The following is a 20974-nucleotide window of genomic DNA, read 5'->3' on the forward strand; positions in this document are numbered from 1 at the left end:
CATTTAGCATACTTATTACTGATAGCAGAATCTAACCAATATAAACTTGCTTTATTGTACTGTGGTGTAAGTAGTACACATAGACCAGAAATAGAAGTTTGAACTTGAGTATTTGATTGAGCTTGTGGGGAAAATTAAACACAGCCATAGTGCTGACTCTCCCAAAAAGAGGATAAAAGACTTGCAAGTTTGGTCTCCTTGCTGTTAAAACCTTTTTCCACCTACCATCCTGCCTGCTCTTTGAGAACGTTCTTACCTATAGAACGCAGAAGCAGCAATTACACTTGTATGTAAGTGGACATGGGAACCTAGAGGATTAGCCATTGGAACTGGGTGGGCAAACAGGGCTCTGTTTACACAACCAGGCTCCCCAAAACTTTGGCTATCAGCAAACAATGACAGTATTGTATATGATGCTGTCTCCCTTTCTGTGGTGATGTGACACTTTAACAGATGGGGATAACAATAATTGTATAAATGTTATGGTAAAGAAGGAACTTCTATTTATGAAGCACACTTCAGGATGTCCCAATCAGTTCAGAGTCAAAGTACAGTACTTTTGAAGTGCAGCCACTATTGCAATGTAGAAAATGCAGCATGCAATTTACTTACAGCAGGCTCCCACAAATAGCAATGTGATAATGGGCAGACAATCTGTTTTAGTTTTGTTTAATAGTGGGCAGACCAGTGGCAACCTCCCTACTCTTTTTCATATGGGATCTTTTATGTCCACCGGAGGACAGACGGGACCTTAGTTTAACATCTTAACTGTATGTGTAAAACACGTAAAATTGGATATTTAGGTGGAACGATGAAAATTAGCAAACTCTTGTATTTCATTTGAAACAGCACACTAAGCTACAGTTTGAGATGGAGATTCAGGAAGAAAATTTACTGTAGCATTAGAAGACCTAGAGAAAAGAGCATCAAAAGTGAACTCTGTTTACCAGTAACAGTTTTCTATTTCGAATACATTTCAGTAATCTTAATGAGGCAAACTGATGCCATTTAGTATAGTCTTATTAAATGCAGTGTACTGCAATTAACTAACTGAACATTTTCAACTTTGGCTTCAATATTGTTTTAATTTCTTTCAATGAAAAAGAGATACAGTGATCAATGCCATTTACAAAAAAAACATTTTTGCATCCTCTGTATGAAATTAAAAGTTTTTGGTCTGAACAAACACAAAAATCTTTATTCAAGAAATTCCCTTTAAGACAACCTTACCCAGGTATTTAACACATTCCTGTTTGAAAAAGTTTAATGCATATATTGTATAAAAATACATTAAGACAGTAGTTCATATGTTCCCTGACAGATTTGTTCAAAATATTTAAGCAAAAAAACTGTAAACTTTACTTTTTAGCATTTAACATTTGATGAATTATACCAAAGCAACTATTTTTGGCAGTTAAGATACAGTAGATAACTTTCACCTCATTTATGCTTCCACAAGAGACATCCAGTGCAATTCAAGCTGTCCCTTTTCATTTTCACCTTATTGCTCATTTACAGTGGTATAAAACAGATTGCTAGAAATCATCCAAAAGGCAGATTAGTTTCTTTATACTTTCACTACCAAGATGAAAAGAAGGGTTTTCTGCAATGAAATGTCTGGGTGAAGGCATTGCTCAGGTGGACTATCCTGCCTTGGCTTCCAGAACCACTTCTTTCCACAACCACACGAGGCATCTGGACCAGTTGAATGGGACTTTTTCCATCTTTAAGTGCCTGAGTAAGGTTCAAAATCTAAACACAAACAAAGGGAAGGAGTACAGTATAATTTTAACGTATCAGCTCCTTTCACAGTTATAAAAAAACTGATCTGTTCCACAAGTTACTGTAATACACTGGTTGAATATCAGCCATTGTACTAAGTTACTGCTCCTAAAGTATTTTACTCATCTGGAAGATTTAATTTATTCATGACAGTTCTTCATAAAAAGTGATGAACTGCACATTATATTTACATGTTTTTAAGAAGTCTGAATTGTAAAGGTGATAAAGGAGCTTTTATAATCAGTTCACTCTGCATACACACAATCCTAACAGAAAAATTCTAGATTCATTCAAGGCCATTTAGATGAACTAAACTTTAGTATTCAGGATTTGCATACTTTAGTCAGCAGATAGAGAGGGGTTAAAAGATGAACAATGTCCAAATTATTACAAGTTTTGCTCATCCTGTTTTCATAGAAGCTCACTGTATGAAGCATCAAATAATGAAGAATTACCTGCCCTCTCATCACTGACATCTGCAATTCAAAAGCAGCTTTGTCAAACCCTCTGTCAGTCTGAAAAATAAAATGATTTACATGCATTTACGACAAAATTATACTATAAAAATTACTCAATTATCTGTAGCCATATGATCTTGAGTAGAAAACTGTAGCCATCATTGGTTTTAAAAATATTAAATTACCAATATTGTTATCTTCATCACTTGAATGTAAACAGATGCCTACATCGATGTAGCTTGTTATTTTGTCAAAACTCTCTGCAATATTAACTACTTTTTGAAGTGAGACTTACTTCACAACTTGCACACAGATGACAAAGCATACAAATGGAGAAGGTTAAAGAGAGGGACAAGAGAAAACAGACCAGAATGAAAAAACACAAACTTTACATGCCCAAAGTCAACATACAAGTCCTTCAGTTTCTTCGCATAAAAACTGATGAGAACCCTGTGACGAGGGGGAAGGAAGTATTACTTATTTTAAAAAAAAATCTCCAGTAGCTCCAGAGTTATTTCCTTTTGTCTCTAAGCTATGTAAGTGTAACCTATTACTTTACCAAATTAGTGGCTCATTAACTATCAGCTAAATAAGGTGAGATAGATATGGCAGGGCAGAGAGAGCAAGCCTGAAGGAAAACAGTAGCAGAGACCAACAGATAAAAGCATGACAGGGAGTCAACAGAATTCAGAGATCAAGCCTGAGAGAGTTGGGGGAGTCAGAGAGCACAATGAGAACAAACAAAAACAAGTAGTGATGTCACAGGACAGCAAGTAGGTGATTGGTTGTTCAGAGTTGTCAAGAGCACATAGCAAAGGAGTTCAGGGACAAAGCAGCAGAGCTGAGGGAGCAACTTTAAAAAAAAAGTATAGTCAGCATGAACGGTGCAAGAACAACAGTAAGTGAATGAATAATGAGTATTAGCACAGAGCAAGTCTAAAGGCATTAATTAAAATTAACGATTTAAACAAGGTATGAACCAGATTCTCAAAGGGAGAGTAGAGATTTTTAGATCATGGATGGACAGCTGAGACCTGTTGCTTGCAATTCCTGTGCTATGTGTGAACTTCAGGACACTTCATGCGTCTTGTGTGTGGGTGGGGGGGGGGGGGGGGGATCATATGTTCTAGGAAGTGGTCACCTTACAGGCAGTACGAGTTCAGGACAATAGATGGGTGGTCATCCGGAAAGTAGGAAGTGCAGGAATCTTGGGGTGTGCCACTCGAATCAGTACTCAGTATTGGAGACTGTTGGAAGTGATGACACCTTGCAGGAGTGCAGTCCAGACCACAGCACCAACAGGCAAGGGATTGCACAGGAGGGAACAGCAAAGAGTAGAAATTCAGACCATAGGAGATTCCACAGTTAGGGGGACAGATAGGCATTTCTGTAATCGCCATCGTGAGTCCCACATGGTGTGTTGCCTCCCTGGTGCTAGGGCAAAAGACATCAAAGAGTGTGCACAGAATATTCTGCAGGGGGTAGGGAGTGAGCCTGAAGTTGTGGTACATGTCAGTATCAATGACAGAGAGGCAGGTAGTGAGCTCCTATGGTCGGATTTTCAGAAGCTAGGGAGGAAGTTAAAAAGTAGGATCTCAAAAAGGTGATCATCTCTGGATTACTCCCAATGCTGTGCACGAGCAAGAGAAGAAATAAGATAGAGAGGATCAATGCATGGTTTGAGACATGGAGGAGAAGGGAGGTTTTCAGATTCTTGGGGCATTGGGACCAGTTCTGGAGCAGGAGGCACTTATTCTAAAGGGATGGTTTGTACTTCATAAGACTGGGATCAATGTCCTCGCAGTGAGGTTCACAAGTTTGGTTGGGAGAACATATAGAAATAGGAGAGAGGAATAAGGAGCATAAAGGAGTGAGTGTTGGATAGTATTAAAGGAGGGAGTAGTACCATATTAGATAGAAGCAGACGAAGACGGACTACAAGGAATACAAAATGACAGGTTTAGCATACACGTACGTACGTAAACACAAAGTGTAGTGAATAAAGTTGGTGAGCTACAAGCACAAATAGCAGTATGGGAATATAATTGGTAGCAATAACGGAAAAGTGGTTTAAAATTCGTGAGGACTGGTACTTAATATTCAAGGATACAAAGTGTAAAGAAAAGATAAGGAAGGAGAAAGAGAGGTGAGGTGGAAGTATTGATTAGGGAAGACATGGTAGTGTTGGAAAGAGAGGATGTCCTTGGAGTGGGGTGGGGGAGAGGTCAAGGACAGAATTTGTTTGGTTAGGGCTGAGAAGCAAAAAAGGTAATGATCACACTCCTTGGGGTATTCTATGGCCTCAAAATAGTGAGATAGAAGAGCAAACCTGCAGGGAAATCACAGATGTGCAAGAGCAGTAAAGTGGTGATAGTGGGAAACTTTAATTACTCAAATATTGATTGGAATGTTAGATTAAAAGGAAAAGAGGGGGAGGAATTTGGGAAATGTTCAGGAGAACTTCCTTGACCTGTATGTTCTCAGTCCAACTAGGAAGGAGGCATTGCTGGGTCTGCTGGGGAATGAGGTGGGCCATGTGTCCAAGTGTCTGCAGGGGAACGCATGGGTAAGAGCGATCATTGTATCAAGGTTTGGATTAGCAATGGAGAAAAGCAAGGAACAATCTAAAGTAGAACTTCAAAATTGTAAGAGGGCTTACGTCAGTGGGATGAAAGGGGATCTAGCTAGGGCAAAAGGAGCCATAAATTAACAGGAAAAACAGCAATGGAACACTGGGAGATCTTTAAGGAGACTTTTCAGGTACAGGCTAGGTACATTCCAACAAGAGCATAAAGGTAAGGGAACGAAAGCCAGGACTCCTTGGCTAACAAGGAAGATAAAGAATATGAAGAAATAAAAAAAAGATGTATGATGCAGGTCAGGTGAATTCTTAGAGCTCGAAGCAGGCTAAATATAAGAAGTTGAGAGGGCAAGTGAAAGGGAAAATAAAACTGGCAAAACAGGAATTAAAATAGAATGGCAGTTAATATAACAAGGAACCCAAAAATCTTTTACTGACATGTAAATAGCAAGCGGGTAGTAAGAGGCAGGGCAAATCCTGTTAGGGACAGAGAGGGTGATATATGCTTAGATGTGTAGGGCAAGGCTAGAAAACTGAATGAGTACTTTGTTTCCATGTTTAGTAAGGAACACAGGATGCTGACAAAATATCAGTAGAAGCAGAGATGGTAGAGGTAATGGATGGGGTGAAAGGTGATGGGCAGGATGTACTGGAAAGACCGGCTATGCTTACAATGGATAAGTCACCTGGTCAGGATGGCTTGCATCCCAGGCTGCTAAAGTGGAGGTGGAGACAGAGGAAGAACTTGCCATATTCTTCCATAGATATTGGTAGGGGGTGGGGGAGGAAATGCCAGAGGATTGGACAGTGGCAAACATAACACCTTTATTCAAGAAGGGGTGTAAGGTCATTCCCAGAAACTACAGGCTGGCCAGTTTATCAGTGGTGAGTAATATTTTAGCAACAATAAGCGGTGGGGGGGGGGGGGGGGGGGGGGGGGGCGGGGGGCATAGGTTTGTAAAAGGCAGATAGTGCTTGATTAACCTAATTGAATTTTTTGATGAAGTAACAGGAGGTCGAAGAAGGGACTTCAATGGATGTTGTCTATATGGATTTTAAGGAAGTGTCTGACAAAGTACCACATAAAAGGGTGGTTAACAAAACTGAGGCTCATGGAATAGGAGGGTCAGTATCAGCTTGGATAAAAAAAATTGGCTTAAGGACAGAAAACAGTAAGTCATGGTAAATAAAAACAGGAATTGCTGGAAATACACAGCAGGTCTGGCAGCATCTATGGATAAAGAAGCAGAGTTAACGTTTCAGGTCTGAGATCTTTCATCACAGACCTGAAATGTTAACTCTGCTTCTCTCTCCAGAGATGCTGCCAGACCTGCTCAGTATTTCCAGCACTTCCTGTTTTTATTTCAGATTTCCAACATCTGCAGTATTTTAGTTTTATACAGGTAAATGGTTGTTCTTCAGACTGCAGGATGATAGAAAATGGTGTTCCCCAAGGTTCAGTGTTATGCCTACTGCTTTTTCAATATATAGAAATGACTTGGATATTGGAATAGAGTAGAGTTTCAAAATTTACCAATGAAAGCAAACTTGGAGGTGTGGCAAAAAGTGAGGATACCACCAACTGACTGCAACAATACAATAGGCTAGCAGAATGGGAAATAGCAGATGGAATTTAATACAGACAAGTGTGAGGTGATGCATTTTGTCAGAAAGAATTGGGTGAGGCAATACAGATTACACTCTTTAGAACTGTGCCATTTAAAGAAACAGAGGGACCTGGGGGTTCATGTACATAGATCTGAACTTGGCAGGACATATTGAGAGAGTAGTTAGCAAAGCATATAGGATCTTGTGCTTCATAAATAAAAAAGTTCTTGACAAAAGCAGGAAAGTTATGCTGAACCTTTATAAAGGTCTGATTAGGCCACAACTAGAGTTCTGGTCAGCACACTTTAGGAAGAATGTTAGGGTTCTTGAGAAGGTGCAGTGGAGGAGTTTTACCAGAACGGTTCCAGCGATAAGGGATTTTAGCTACCAGATTAGGTTGGAGAAGCTGGGGTTGTTCTCCTTGGAGCAAAGGAGATTGAGGGGAGATTTGATACGTGTTCACAATTATGACAGGTTTAGATAAGGCAGACAAAAAGCTGTTCCCATTACCTGATTGTACAAGGACACAGATGTAATATTTTGAGCAGAAGATGTGGTGGGGCGAGGGAAGAGGGAATGTGAACATTTTTTTTTTAAATGGAGTGAGTGGTAATGACCTGGAACTAGCTGCCTATGAAGGTGGTGGAAGCAGAGATGATCAATGATGTCAAAAGGAAATTGGACAGGCACTTGAGGGAAATAGACTTGCAAGGCTATGGGGATAGACTAGGGGAAATGGGACCTGAATGTATTAGTGTATCAAGAGCCAGCATGGACTCGATGGACCTAATGGGCTCCCTCTGTGCTGTTATGACGTTAGGTTGTGTGCCACAACTATAGCATGAGAGAGTTTGTAGGGAGCATTGCAATCCCAGACAATCATACCCGAGTTAAGTTCCTTGAGCTGCAGATACTTTAGCTCAGAGTTGTTAAACTGGAGAACAAGCTGCAGTCATTGCAGGGCAGAGGGGAAGAGTTACATGGACACACTGCTCCAGGAGGCAATCACACCCTTTAGATTAAGTAGAACTTTAGAGTTGGCCAATGGAAATGAGGCAGAAAACTCTCCCAAAGAACATATTGCCAGACTGGGCTTGCGGCAGGTGGTGAGGAAACCAAGAGGGAAAAAACCTACTAGGCCTTGTCCTCACCAATCTACCTGTCAGAGAAACATCTGTCCATGACAGTATAGGTAGGAGTGACCACCGCACAATCCTTGTGAAGACCAAGTCCCGTCTTCACACTGAGCACACCTTCCATTGCTCATAGATACAGAACTAATCTAGCAGCTCAAAACTAGGCATCCATGAGGCACTTTGGGGCATCAGCAGTAGCACAGAATTGTATTCAACCATAATCTGTAACCTCAGAGTGAGGTATATCCAGGCTATTACTATCAAGCTAGACAACCAAACCTGCTTCAATGAGGAGTGTACAAGAGCCAGGAGCAGCACCAGGCTTACCAAAATACAAAATGAGGTACCAACCTGGAGAAGCTACAATACAGGACTACATGCATAAACAGCGGAAGCAGCATGTAATAGACAGAGCCAAGCAATCCCACAGACAACAGACAGATCGAAGCTCTGCAGTTCTTCCACATCCAGTCATAAATAATGATGCACAATTAAACAATGAATGGGGGAGGTGGCTCCACAAACATCCCCTTCCTCAATAATGGGGGAGTGCAGCAAGTCAGTGCAAAAGACAAGGCTGAAGCATTTACAACCATCTTCAGCGAGAAGTGCTGAGTTGATGATCCATCTCTGCCTCTTCCCGAGCTCTCCAGCAACACAGCTGCCAGTCTTCAGCCAATCCACGTGATATCAAGAAACAGCTGAAGGCGCTGCGTACTGCAACGGACCCTAACAACATCCCGGCAATAGTATTGAAGAATTGTTCTCCAAAATTACCCATGACCCTAGCTATGCTGTTCCAGTACAACGACAATACTGGCATCTACCCAACAATGTGAAAAATTGCCAAAGGAGGTCCTATCCACAAAAAGCAGGAAAAATCCAATCCAGCCAATTACCACCCCATTAGCCTCCTCTCAATCATCAGGAGTGATCAAAGTGTCACCGACAGTGATATCAAGCAGCACTTGCTCAGCAATAATCTGCTCGCTGATGCTCAGTTTGGGTTCCGCTAGGGTCACTCGGCTCCTGACCTAATTACAGCTTTGGTCCAAACATAGACAAAAGAGCTGAACTCAAGAGGTGAGGTGAGTGACTGCCCTCAATAACAAGGCAACATTTGACCGAGTGTGGCATCAAGGAGCCCTGGCAAAACTGAAGTCAATGAGAATCAGGGGGAAAACATTCCATTGGTTGCAGACATACCTACAAAAAGGAAGATGGTTGTGGTTGTTGAAGGCCAATTATCCCTGTCCCAGGATATTGCTGGAGTTCCTCAGGGTCGTGTCCTAGGCCCAACCATCTTAAACTGCTTCTTCAAATTACATTCCCTCCATCATAAGGTCAGAAGTAGGGATGTTCGCTGATGATTGCACAATGTTCAGCACCATTCCCAACTCCTCAGATACTGAAGCAGCCCATGTCCAGATGCAGCAACACCTGGACAACATTCAGGCTTGGGCTGGTAAGTGGCAAGTAATACTGACGCCACGAAAGTGCCGGGCAATGACTATTTGTAAAAGAGAATTTAACCATCTCCTTGATATTTGCCGAGTTCCCCCACTATCAACATCCTGGGGGTTACTGTTGACAAGAATCTGAACTGGACCAGTCATGCAAATACTGTGACCACAAGAGCAGGCCAGAGACTAGGAATTCTACAGCAAGTAACTCACCTCCTGACTTCCCAAAGTATGTTCACCATTGACAAGGCACAAGTCAGGAGCGTGATGGAATACTCTCCACTTGCCTAAATGAGTGCAACTCCAACAATCAAGAATCTCAACACCATCCAGAACAAAGCAGCCTGCTTCATTGGCACCCCATCCACCACCATTAACATTCATTCTTCACCAACGCACAGTGGCAACAATGTGTACCATCTATAAGATGCAATGCAGCAACTCACCAAGGCTCCTTTGACAACACCTTCCAAAAGTAGATTTTAGATTTTTTTTAGATTTAGAGATACAGCACTGAAACAGGCCCTTCGGCCCACCGAGTCTGTGCTGACCATTAACCACCCATTTATACTAATCCTACACTAATCCCATATTCCTACCACATCCTCACATGTTCCTGTATTCCCTCACGACCTACCTATACTAGGGTCAATTTATAATGGCCAATTTACCTATCAACCTGCAAGTCTTTGGCTTGTGGGAAGAAACCGGAGCACCCGGAGGAAACCCACGCGGTCACAGGGAGAACTTGCAAACTCCACACAGGCAGTACCCAGAATTGAACCTGGGTCGCTGGAGCTGTGAGGCTGCGGTGCTAACCACTGCACCACTGTGCCGCCCCTCTACCAAGAAGGACAAGGGCAGTGAATGCATGGGAATACCACAACCTGCAAGCTCCCCTCCAAGCTACACACTATCCTGACTTGGAACTATATCACCATTCCTTCACTGTTGCTGGCTCAAAATCCTGGAACTCCCTTCCCAACAGCACTGTGGGAGTATGTGCACCAGATGGACTGCAGAGGTTCAAGAAGGTGGCTCTCCACAATCTTCAAGGACAATTCGGGATGGGAAACAAATTCTAGCCTTGCCAGCGATGCCCACATCTCATGAAAGAAAAATAAAATGGTCAGGGATAGGCAGGTGTGACTGCAAGTCATGCATATGTGGGGGAGTTTCATCCCTTGACTTAGACCAAGTTTTGAGGTATTTGCTACCTGTATGGATGAGAATAGGGAGATGGAGGCATAGTGGTAATGTCACTGGACTAGTAATTGAGAGCCCCAGACTAATACCCAGGGACACTGGGTCAAATCCCACCATGGCAGCTGGTGGAATCTAAATACAATAAATTAATTTTTAAAATCTGGAACTGAAAGCTAGTCTCAGTAATGGTGCCATGAAAGGATCATCAATTGTCAAAGACCCATCTGGCTCACTAAGAAAATCTGCTGTCCTTCCCTGGTCTGGCCCACATGTCATTCCAGACCCACAGAAATGTAACTGACCCTTAACTGCCCTCTGAAATGGCCTAGCAAGCCACTCAATTCAAGGGCAAGTGGAGACTGGCAACAAATGCTGGCCTGCCAGTGATACCCACACCCCATGAAAAATTAAAAAGGTTCTGTAGGGTGGATGGGCAAACAGACCATAGCACCATAGTGCAGGAGACTGAAAAAGAATTGGGTAGTGATTGGGGATAGTATTGTTTGAAGAATAGTTTTCTACAGCCACGACCAGGAAGTCTGAAGGTTGCATTGCCTGCCTGGAACTAGAGTTAGAAACATCTCCTCGTGGTTGAAGAACTTGTAGCAGGAGGGACAGAATCCCATTATCTTGGCCCTCATAAGAACCAGTGACATAGGTAGAACTAGTAATGATGTTCTTCTGAGAGTTTCAGGAGTTCGGGTCCAAACTGTAAAGTAGAACTTCAAAAGTAATAATCACTGGATTGTTACCTGAGTCAAATGCCAACTAGCAGAGGGATAAACAAAAGATTAAATGCATGGCAAAGGAGTGATGTGGGAGGCAAGGGCTTCACTTCATGGGCCACTGGCACCAATACTAGGGGGGGGGGGGGGAAGAGAGAGAGAGAGAGAGAGAGAGAGAGAGAGAGAGAGAGAGAGAGTGAGTGTAGAAAACTGAGTGGGTCAAGAAAGCACAAGTGAATGTAACAAAGGCAATAGTGACTAAGGTGATTTAGGGAGAATAAGCAAAAAGTCAAAGCTAAAGGAATGATATCTGCATGTGGGAATTAAATGAATTAACAGCACCGATTAAAATGAATAGGTTTGATCTGATAACCATTATGGAGATGCGGTTGCAGAGTGACTAAGGTTGGTAACTAAATATTCTAGGACAACTTTCAGAAGATATAGGCAAAATGGAAAAGGGGGAGGGGGACTTTATCTTCATATAGAATGGGAAAATCTAATTTGCAGTAATACCGTGCAGGACGAGTTAATGGAATGTATACAAGACAGTTTTCTAGTTCAGTATGTCGAGGAATCAACAGAAAATGCTGGAAATACTCAGGTCGGGCAGCATCTGTAGAGAAACAAACAGTTAACGTTTCAGGTCAATGACTTTTCATCAGATCATTCTGATATAGGTCATCAAACAAATACTTTGTATCTGTCTTGAAGGCAGAAATACATGAAAAGCATTCTGGAAATAATGGGGAACTAGGAGTCTAGCGAGAAATAGCATTAGAGAAATTAATGGGATTAAGTGCGACAAATCACCTGAATCTGACAATTTGCATCCTAGGGGTTTTTTTTTTTAAAAGGGGTAGCTACAGATAGTGGATTCATTGATTTTGATCTTCCAAGATTCCTTAGATTCTAAAACAGTTCCCAAGGATTGAGGGACAGCTAACATAACCCCACTATTTCAAGAAAGGAGGGAGAGAGAAAACGGGGAACTATAGACCATCGATAGTAGACAAAATGCTAAAATCCATTAGGGATGTGCTAACAGGGCACTTAGAAAATTATATGATTAAACACAGATTTAAGGAAGGGAAAGAGTGTTTGATAACTCAGGTTTTTTTTTTGCGGATTAGCTAGCAAAATGGATAAGGGGGAAACCAGTGCATGTAGTACATTTGGATTTTCAAAAAAACAGTTGATAAGGTGCCACATAAGATGTTATTACACAAAATTAGGACTCATGGGATTGGGAATAATGTATTACCATGGATTGAGGACTGGTTAATTGACAGAAGAGAGCAGAAATAAATGGGGCATTTTCAAGCTCGCAGGCTATAACTTGCAAGGTACTGCAAGGATCAGTACTTGGGCCTCAGCTACTTACAATCCATATTAATTATTTAGGTAAGGGGACTGAATACAACGTATTCAAGTTTGCTGACGATACAAATTAAGGTAGGAAAGTAAGCTGTGAGGAGGCGCAAAGAGGCTGCAGAAGGATATAGACAGTTGGGTGATGGGCAAGAACATGGCAGACTGAAAACAATGAGGTAAAATGTGAGGTTATCCACTTTGGTAGGAAAAATAAACAGAATATAGTGTGAATGGTGAGAGACGGAAATGTTTGCATTCAGGGGGACGTGGGTGTCCTGGTACATGAATCACAAAGTTAATATGCAGGTACAGCAAGCAATTAGGAAGGAAAATGGTATGTTTGCATTTGTTACGAAGGCATTGGAATACAAGAGTAAAGAAGTCTTCGTACAATTATACAGGATATTGGTGAGGAGACACCTGAAGTACTATGTGGATCTTTGCTCTCCTTACCTAAGCAAGGACATACTTGTCCTAGAGAGATTGCAACAAAGGTTCACTATACTGGTTCCTGGGATGAGTGAACTGTCCCATGAAGAGAGATTTGAGTAGATTAGTTTAGGAGAATGAGGGGTGATCAAATTGAAACATAAAATTCTTAAGAGGCTTGACAGGGTAGATGCTGTGAAAATTTTTCCACTGGCTGGGGAATCTAGAATATGGAGTCGGCCATTTAGGACTGAGATGAGGAGAAATTTCTTCACTCAGTGTTGTGAATCTTTGCAATTCTGTACCCCAGAGAGCCGTGGATGCTCAGTCATTGAGCATTTCCAACACAAAGGTTGACAGATTCACCTAGCGCCACTCCCCTGCATTCTCCCCGTAACCCTGCACATTCTTTCTTTTCAAGATAATAGTCTAATTGCCCTTTGAATGCTGCAATTGAACCTGCTTACACCACACACTCAGGCAGTGCATTCCAGACCTTAACCACTCGCTGCATGAAAGTTTTCTCATGTCGCTTTTGCTTCAAAGCTGCGATCTCGCGTTCTTAATCCTTTCACAAGTAGGACCAGTCAGATTTTAAATACCTTTATCAAATCTCCTCTCAGCCTTCTCTTCTCCAAGGAACAGTCCTAACTTCTCCAATCTATCCTCATAACTTAAAGTCCTCATCCCTGGAACCATTTCCATGAATCTTTTCTGCACTCTCTCCAATGCTTTCGCATCTTTCCTAAAGCGCGGCACCCAGAACTGGACGCAATACTCCAGCTGAGGCTGAACTAGTGTCTTATGCAAGTTCAACATAACTTCCTTAGTCTTGTACTCCATGCCCCAATTAATAAAGCCAAGGATACTGTACTAAGAAATAAAACTTAGCTATTAACTAAATATACACAGTACGCAGTATAAAGTTTTAGCTGTATTACACTGCCTATAAATTAAGACCCATTTTCAATGAAATAAGCTCACAAATTCCTGTACTTTTCCTACTCAACCTCCTATATATAATGACTTGTAAGTCCATTAGAAAAGCAACCTTAAAGAGCTCATAGAGATCCTCACAGAGATCCTGAACAAAATTCATATCTGAAATGCGGGGAAGAACCAAGTCTCTTGTCTCTTGCGAAAAAGGTATTTTAGCTTGATGGAGCCAGGCCCAATGAAATGGATCTATTAAAAGACAAAGCAAAAATTAAGTTTTCCATAGATATAATAGCACATCATAATGGGCATATGTTTAAAACTAGTTATCAAATGACAGGCTAGCACAATTGCCCTGAAAATGCAATCATATCAAAATCTCTTTACAAAGAAAACGTCACTGAGGCAGGAAACGGTAAAACATGCAAACTTCCATCCATTATAACAAGTCTTTAAGGAAGAAATAGCAAAGTGTAGCAGATGCATACTTGTATAGTGTGGGAAAACAAAAACTACAGAGTACTGATATGATCCAAATGGAAAAAGTGTAATTCGATGCACTAAAATACAACCCTAATACAGGTTTAAAAAAGTAACGAGAAACCAAGGCAACAGATGCAAGCCAGAGTGCAGCGCAGCACCAAAGTTTAAAAGAGCAAACATGAGGGTAAAACCTTTCAAAACTGCAAACACACAAGATTCAAACAGTACAAACCATGGAGTAAGAAATATAAAAACAAAAGGAACTGCGCTGCCTAGGCTCCATAGGTCATATTACCAGGACTCGGAGGCTGCAGTGGAAGTCATCTTCTACCTCACCAAGTTTTATTCCAGTGATGTAGCAATGGAAAAATGACAAAATTGTAGCAAATACTCAAAAGTATGAAGCATGTTAGTGCACACAATGCAAGTGTCAATGGCTTAAAAAAATCAATCCCGTAATCTTGCAATTAAAGATTTTTATTGCAGTTAATCTTGGTTTTCATTGCATATTTCATTGTTACTGTTACTGCTCAGAATTGATGTGCCTGCTTTACTATTATTGTTTCTGGCTGCCATGTTGGTTATAGTGGTGGTGGTTTTGACCCATGAGCCAATGTGTAAGCCTTTTCCATATTGTTAGCATGGGGTGATGTGTCTGCAGGACAAAGATTGAGAAATAAACTAGATATATTAATACAAGAAGCATTGGTGGTTATACATGTTAGAATTAACAGCATAACAGAGGCAGTCAGGACGCTCTTACTGAAAGCTTGAGGAAAAGTAAATAGAAATTACTGTCCAAGTCATTTCCAGCCTATGGCAAATGAATCAGGTTTTCCCATTTCTGTCCTTGCCTGCGCCCTCCTTTCAGCTTTCCCTCCCAGGATCTCATTCCCAGCCTGGCTCAGCTCCCTCCTCTCAGGTTTTCCTTCCCTGGATTCTGTTCTTGCCCATATGCCTCTTCTCTGTATAACTTGTGATTAGAAAGTTAAAAAATGAATTACCAAGAAAACACATTAATCACAGAGATTAACTATTATTAATTGCCAGCCCTAAATACAAGTAATAATTCAGCACCACCTCCATGAAACTAATGCACCTTGTATTTTTGTAGAAGTCATGCATTTTCTCTATATACAACAGTGTAAGTATTTCCAGGGCACTGAGCTAGCAATTGGAAAAATGACTCAGCAAGTCAGACAAGACAGCAAAGCAGAGGAAGAATTGTTTTAGCTGAAAGGGGTGTACATCATATTCTTTTTATCCAAGCTATAGAAAACATGAAACTTATGACTGCAAGTAGTTGCATCATGAACTGAAAACTAGCTGTTAGGTATGTCCTGTAATTCTGAAAAATCAATATCATTGTTATGTTAAGTGAAAATTAGCAGAAGCTATAATTCTAAATTGAGTTGTTATTGCAATTCTGAAAATAAGTTATTGTTCTATCTCCAATGGTTATGCTGAAAATTGTCTTGCCTGTGTGGATGTAGTGAAAAGCATTGCTTGCAATGCCACATTGTGGAGCACCAAAACAGTGCTCCACGACATGATGCTGGGACAGTGATGCCCTATAACAGGAGAATTATACATTACTCTCTCACTAATGTGAAACAGTGATTAAGCTGATCTCTCAAACTACAAAACTTTAATTTCTGTAAATAAGCACAAGTTTGAGGCCAATTAGAGTTTAGAATTGTTCATGAAGGAACTCTGGATATTGCTAGGTGCTTGTAAATTTACATCTCCGAATCAATCTACAAACTTCCTACCCAAAAAATATAATCTGCAATAGAACTCAGCAAGAAATTGTGCTTAAAAAATATACTCTACTCTGAAGTACAAACACTTTCAAAACGTGCACACATGTGTTAAAAGTAGTGGAAATACACATCTAATTATTCCAACATTTTACCATGTCTAAACTATACCTGTCTACATCTGCCATATATATATATGGTTAGAGTTCTCCCAACTCTATTTGCATATCTAATGTAGACCAGAGATTTGCTGAAATTCAAACCACTTTCTATCTTGCTGGGCTCCTTTCCTTCGCCAGACCACTCCTACTACTATCCCCACTATTAAGCTGTATTCCCATCAAAACGATTTTCACCTGATGCTTTAAAAAGCACTTATTCAATTTACATCTGTTTTCCAGGTCAGAGTGGGAATGTGGCTTTTCTTAGAGAAATTCAAGAAAGGATTTCCCACACTAATATGGAAGGTCTTCATTTGTGCAACCTCTCAGCTTAACAAGGGGAAGCACTTTTTTTAAAAAAAAAACCTCCTACGGAAGGATTCTCTCCCATAATGACTTGAAGAAACTAGTTATTAATTATTCTAAATAATAAATTTACTCAGATCAGTGCTGGGGAAACCAAAGTAGCCCCCAACCCAAACGATTGGGCCCTGAACTCCAACTTTGAAGCAGGCTCAGGTCCAGTATGACAGTCTTGAATGGGAACATGGTTGGCAGGGATGACATAAAAAGGGGTTTCTTGTTACTATATATTCTAATAAAAATACAAATTGTTTTATTAAAATCAGTGATCCTGCTTACCCAATCCTGGTAGATTAAAGTAAGCCAAGGCATTTGAGTGACACCAAGAGTGACACATTTGAGTTAAAAATGTTAACGAAAGTACTCACACAAAATAACTTTGCAACTTGGTTTAATTTTGTCATCAAATGCATAATTTTGTATGTTTTTATGGTAGGAATTTATTTTGAATCCTGAATATTTAAGTTGAGAAGAAATTTTTGAAAATTACTGGTTTGACAGATAGTAAGCAAAATCTACCAAAAAACCAAAAATTAAGAACTTTGATTTGCATTCCACAATAGCAAAGAATTATCAGGTGAAACTGTCAAAAGTTGACATATGGTAAACTGTGGAAGCTGCTTAGAATGCACAACATTCTCAGTACTGATTTAGTACAATGGCAGTGTATCAAAAACATGTCACAAGTGAAAAAAATGATACATACAAGTCAATGTGTAGAATACAATAGAGTAAGATTAAAATTGTAAAACAGGATACAAGACTACAGAAAATGTTTTAATCTAAACGGAGAACCATGTAAATGAACAAAATAGGTCTTACAGCTAAACATACTTACAGGCTCTCCACTCATCAGGATGCTTGAATGGAAAAGCTAATCCATTGTCGATAGCTGCAATTTTGATGACTGGCTCTTTGCTATGTGCCCATCCAGAGTCCTATTAAAGAGAGTAATTTTTAAAACTTTTTTTTTACATGAAGAATATACATCAATAAACAGTATAGCTAGATAAAAGGTTCAAGAAATCCACTTCACTGGTAATTATGTCAATTCCACTTGAGTCAATACCTAATAAGTAAAAGGAAACAAAATGTCTGGTTGTCAACTTCTCGCAGCCTAATTTTCTCCTCAGCTGTGGGCATTATTTCTTACTGCACCAGCTACCTAGGTACTGACAGCCTTTTGGTACCTCCTTAGAGGGTGTTGTGTTTGTATAAACCTACAAAGAACCTACAAGCCATTCAACTGTGGATGACATCACAGCCAAGCCGGATTCTGGCTGCACTAAATGTTCACCCACATGTTACACCCAGCAGTACCAGATAGCCACCAGGAGCAGGAATCCAGATAGATTTCCTACATATTCCCCTCCCTCACTCCACTCTAAGCCCATTTAAGCCCAAGAACAACTGCACTGCCATCCCAAAAGCAGTCAGCAAACTCAGCAGATTGGGGATCTTTCCTGGTCCTCACATTTCAGAGCCTCAATGGCTCATGACATTTACCCACATTAGGGAAGCAGCAATCAATGAGGTTTGCATAGATCTATAAACTAATATTGGTCAACCTTCAGCAGAATGCAGTAAAAGAAAAAACATGAGGAAAATTCAAACTAAACCAATTTATAGTTTTTAAACAAATTAATGTAGCCAAGTTTTTGATTTTATGTCGGGTGCTGGGAAAAACTGTAAACTTCTGAAGATTGAGCCTGATACTCTGAATGGTGTTAGTCATCTATGCTTAGATCTTTACAGATTTGCAAATTGTTAATGATCAGGTCAAACAGTAAATTTTAATGGACTTATTCTAAAAACTAATACAACTCACTCATCCTATTGAATAATACAGAATCATATACTACAGTAGGAAACAGTCTAAAATACATTTAGAACATCTTGTATTTATGTAGCACCTTTAATGTAATAAAACAAACCATAGGCGCCTCACAGGAGCATTATAAAACAAAATATGACACCGAGCCACAAAAGGAGACATTAGGTCAATGACCAAAAGCTTGCTCAGAGGTCGGTTTTACGGAGCGTCTTAAAAGGAGGAAAATGAGGTCGAGACAGAGAGGTGTACGGAGGGAATTCCAGAGCTTAGGGCCTAGGCAACTGAAGGCACAGCCACCAATGGTTGAGATATTAAAATCAGGGATGCTCAAGAGGCCAAAATTAGATAACTTGGAGGGTTGTGGGGATGGAGGAGATTACACAAATAGGGAGGGGAGAGATTATGGAGGGATTTAAAAACAAGGATGAGAAATCTACCAAATTAGTCAGCTGAATATTTTGTGCATGTAATACTGACTTACAAAGTATACATTTTATATAAGTCAATATCTACCTTAACTCTAACATGAGCGAATGCCATTGCTCGTTTTTAATTTCATCAAATTAAAGAGGTCCAATCATAATTTTTACTGCACCAAGACTTCTTGGGTTTGGATCTTAGGTAGGAATTATTTTCCATTTTGTCTAATTAATATCAAAGCTTGGTAGTCACATTTTAGGTATTTCAAGGATCTCTCCTTTCTGTACCTGTTTATAATTTTTTTTGGGGGGTGCAGGGGAGAGGAAAGATAGATAGATGATGGAAGTATTGTCTGAGACTGAACCAGATTGTTTGCCATGACAGCAGCTTCTGTGTAAACACCAAGACTGTCCATTCCACCTCTGCCCCTGCCTCAGCTTATTTGCTGCTGAAACCCTCATCCATGCCCGTTAATTCTAGACTTGGCTATTCATTGCACTCCTGGCTGACCCCTTCACATTCTACCCTCCATAAACTTGAGGCCATCCAAATCTCAGCTGCCCAGGTCCTAACACACCTGAAGCCCTGTTCACCAATCACCCTGTGCTTACTAACCTACACCAACTCCTGGTTAACCAATGCCTTGATTTTAAAATCCCATCCTTATTTCCAAATCCCCCCCATTGCTTTGCCCCTCCTGATCTCTGTAATCTCCAACCCTGAGAAATCGGTGCTCTTCCAATTCTGGCCTCTTGAGCATCCCAATTTCAATTATTCCATCAGTGGCCATCCCTTCAGCTGCCAAGGCCCAAAAGCTCTGGAATTCTAACCCCAAACCAATCTATCTTCTTTAAAATGCTCCTTAAAACCTTCCTCTTTGACCAAACATGTGCTCATCTGTCCTAATATCTCATGTGGCTTGGTGTCAAATTTTGTTTGGTAATGCTCCAGTGTAGGAGCTTAAGATGTTTTACTACATTAAAGGCACTTTATAAATACAAGTTGTTGTTACAGTGTATCCTGGCATCATTGATAGCTTGTTTATATTTGAGCCAACAAAGCATGATTAACTTCAGGTAGTCATTATTTGAATTTATGTGACAGACTGTGTAACATTGTAAGTGCAATGGAAAGTCATCCGACTCTATAGATGTGAGCAAATGGCACGTTTTTAAAGTATACAGAATCGCAGACCGGGAACAGAGATGACAGCATTTGCTAGGTAAACACCCAGTTAGGTGAAATGACTGAAGATGACCCATTAAGAACCAACCAGCTATGCTTTATGAAGGAGCTTTTTAAGAGAATTCATTGAAAAAAGTAACAGTGCTATAAGAGTGAGAAAAGGTTTAGTGTGCAGCTATCAGAGTTATGTAGGTAGCCATGATTTCCAAACACTCGACAATACAAACCAGACATGAAGATAAAAATTAGAAATAACGCATTTTTAAAATAAGCCAGGTGTTCTGTTACGGCGTACAAAACATTTCACAAGCCTCTTTCCTCAAGGATTTTGGAAAACTGACTAGAACGAATGCAGACCATTTTTTCATAACTACATTCTGTAGTCAAAATGTTTCATTTTGACAAGTATTACCATTAAATTGTAATAGACAATGCAGGGTACATAGTTGCAAACTCTACTCAGTTGAGTTGTTACACTTTACAGAAAGATCTCTGCACCTACCTTATCAGTAAGCTCGGTTCTGTCTTCTGGCTTTTCATATTTCATTAACCAGTTATCATTTCCTCTATCTGTGGGGGAAAAAGAAGTCAACTCCTCTGACACTTAACTCTCGTGTTTATGAATCTCCAAAAAATACTAGCCACATAACTTCCCTGCTTCCATAATAATCCATAAGGAGGTAATTTCCAGATTACTACCTGAACCACGAGCAAATTGGCACAGGGTCAATAAGATTAAAGAGGTAAACGCGTGACTCAAAGATTGGAGTGGGAAAAATGGGTTCGAATTTGTGGGACATTGGCACCAGTACTGGAAAGAGGGAACTGTTCCGATGGGATGGGCTCCACCTAAATCACGCTGGGACCAGAGTCCTGGCGAATCACATTACTAGAGCTTAAAACTAAATAGTGGGGGGGGGGGGGGGAAAAAGAGGGTTCAGTTGTATGGAAAATTAGGAAGTCACGGCTAAAGGAGAAGGTAGGAGTGTAGGTTAGTGATGAGGCTGATTGTTACCAGAAAATAAAAGGAAGGGACAGGACATGTGAACGCCATACTGCACCAAGGAATC

General features: G+C 40.5%; 1 protein-coding gene across 2 annotated transcripts in view; it reads right to left on the reverse strand.

Moving 5' to 3' along the window:
• Positions 1–1055: 1055 nt before the first annotated feature.
• pi4k2b (phosphatidylinositol 4-kinase type 2 beta) overlaps positions 1056–20974 on the reverse strand; it is a 50099-nt gene continuing 30180 nt past the window's right edge. The window contains exons 5-9 of one of the 2 annotated variants that reach the window (XM_068037292.1): positions 20407–20474; positions 17304–17403; positions 13814–13947; positions 2238–2297; positions 1056–1752 (exon numbers count right to left, since the gene is read on the reverse strand). In XM_068037292.1, coding sequence (XP_067893393.1) covers positions 1579–1752; positions 2238–2297; positions 13814–13947; positions 17304–17403; positions 20407–20474 — 536 coding nt within the window. In that variant the 3' untranslated portion in view covers positions 1056–1578. The remainder of the gene's footprint in view (positions 1753–2237; positions 2298–13813; positions 13948–17303; positions 17404–20406; positions 20475–20974) is intronic. The other variant, XR_010975521.1, reaches the window with a different exon arrangement.

This window comes from Heterodontus francisci, chromosome 1, assembly GCF_036365525.1.
Source record: "Heterodontus francisci isolate sHetFra1 chromosome 1, sHetFra1.hap1, whole genome shotgun sequence".
In the NCBI taxonomy this organism is placed as follows: Eukaryota; Metazoa; Chordata; class Chondrichthyes; order Heterodontiformes; family Heterodontidae; genus Heterodontus; species Heterodontus francisci.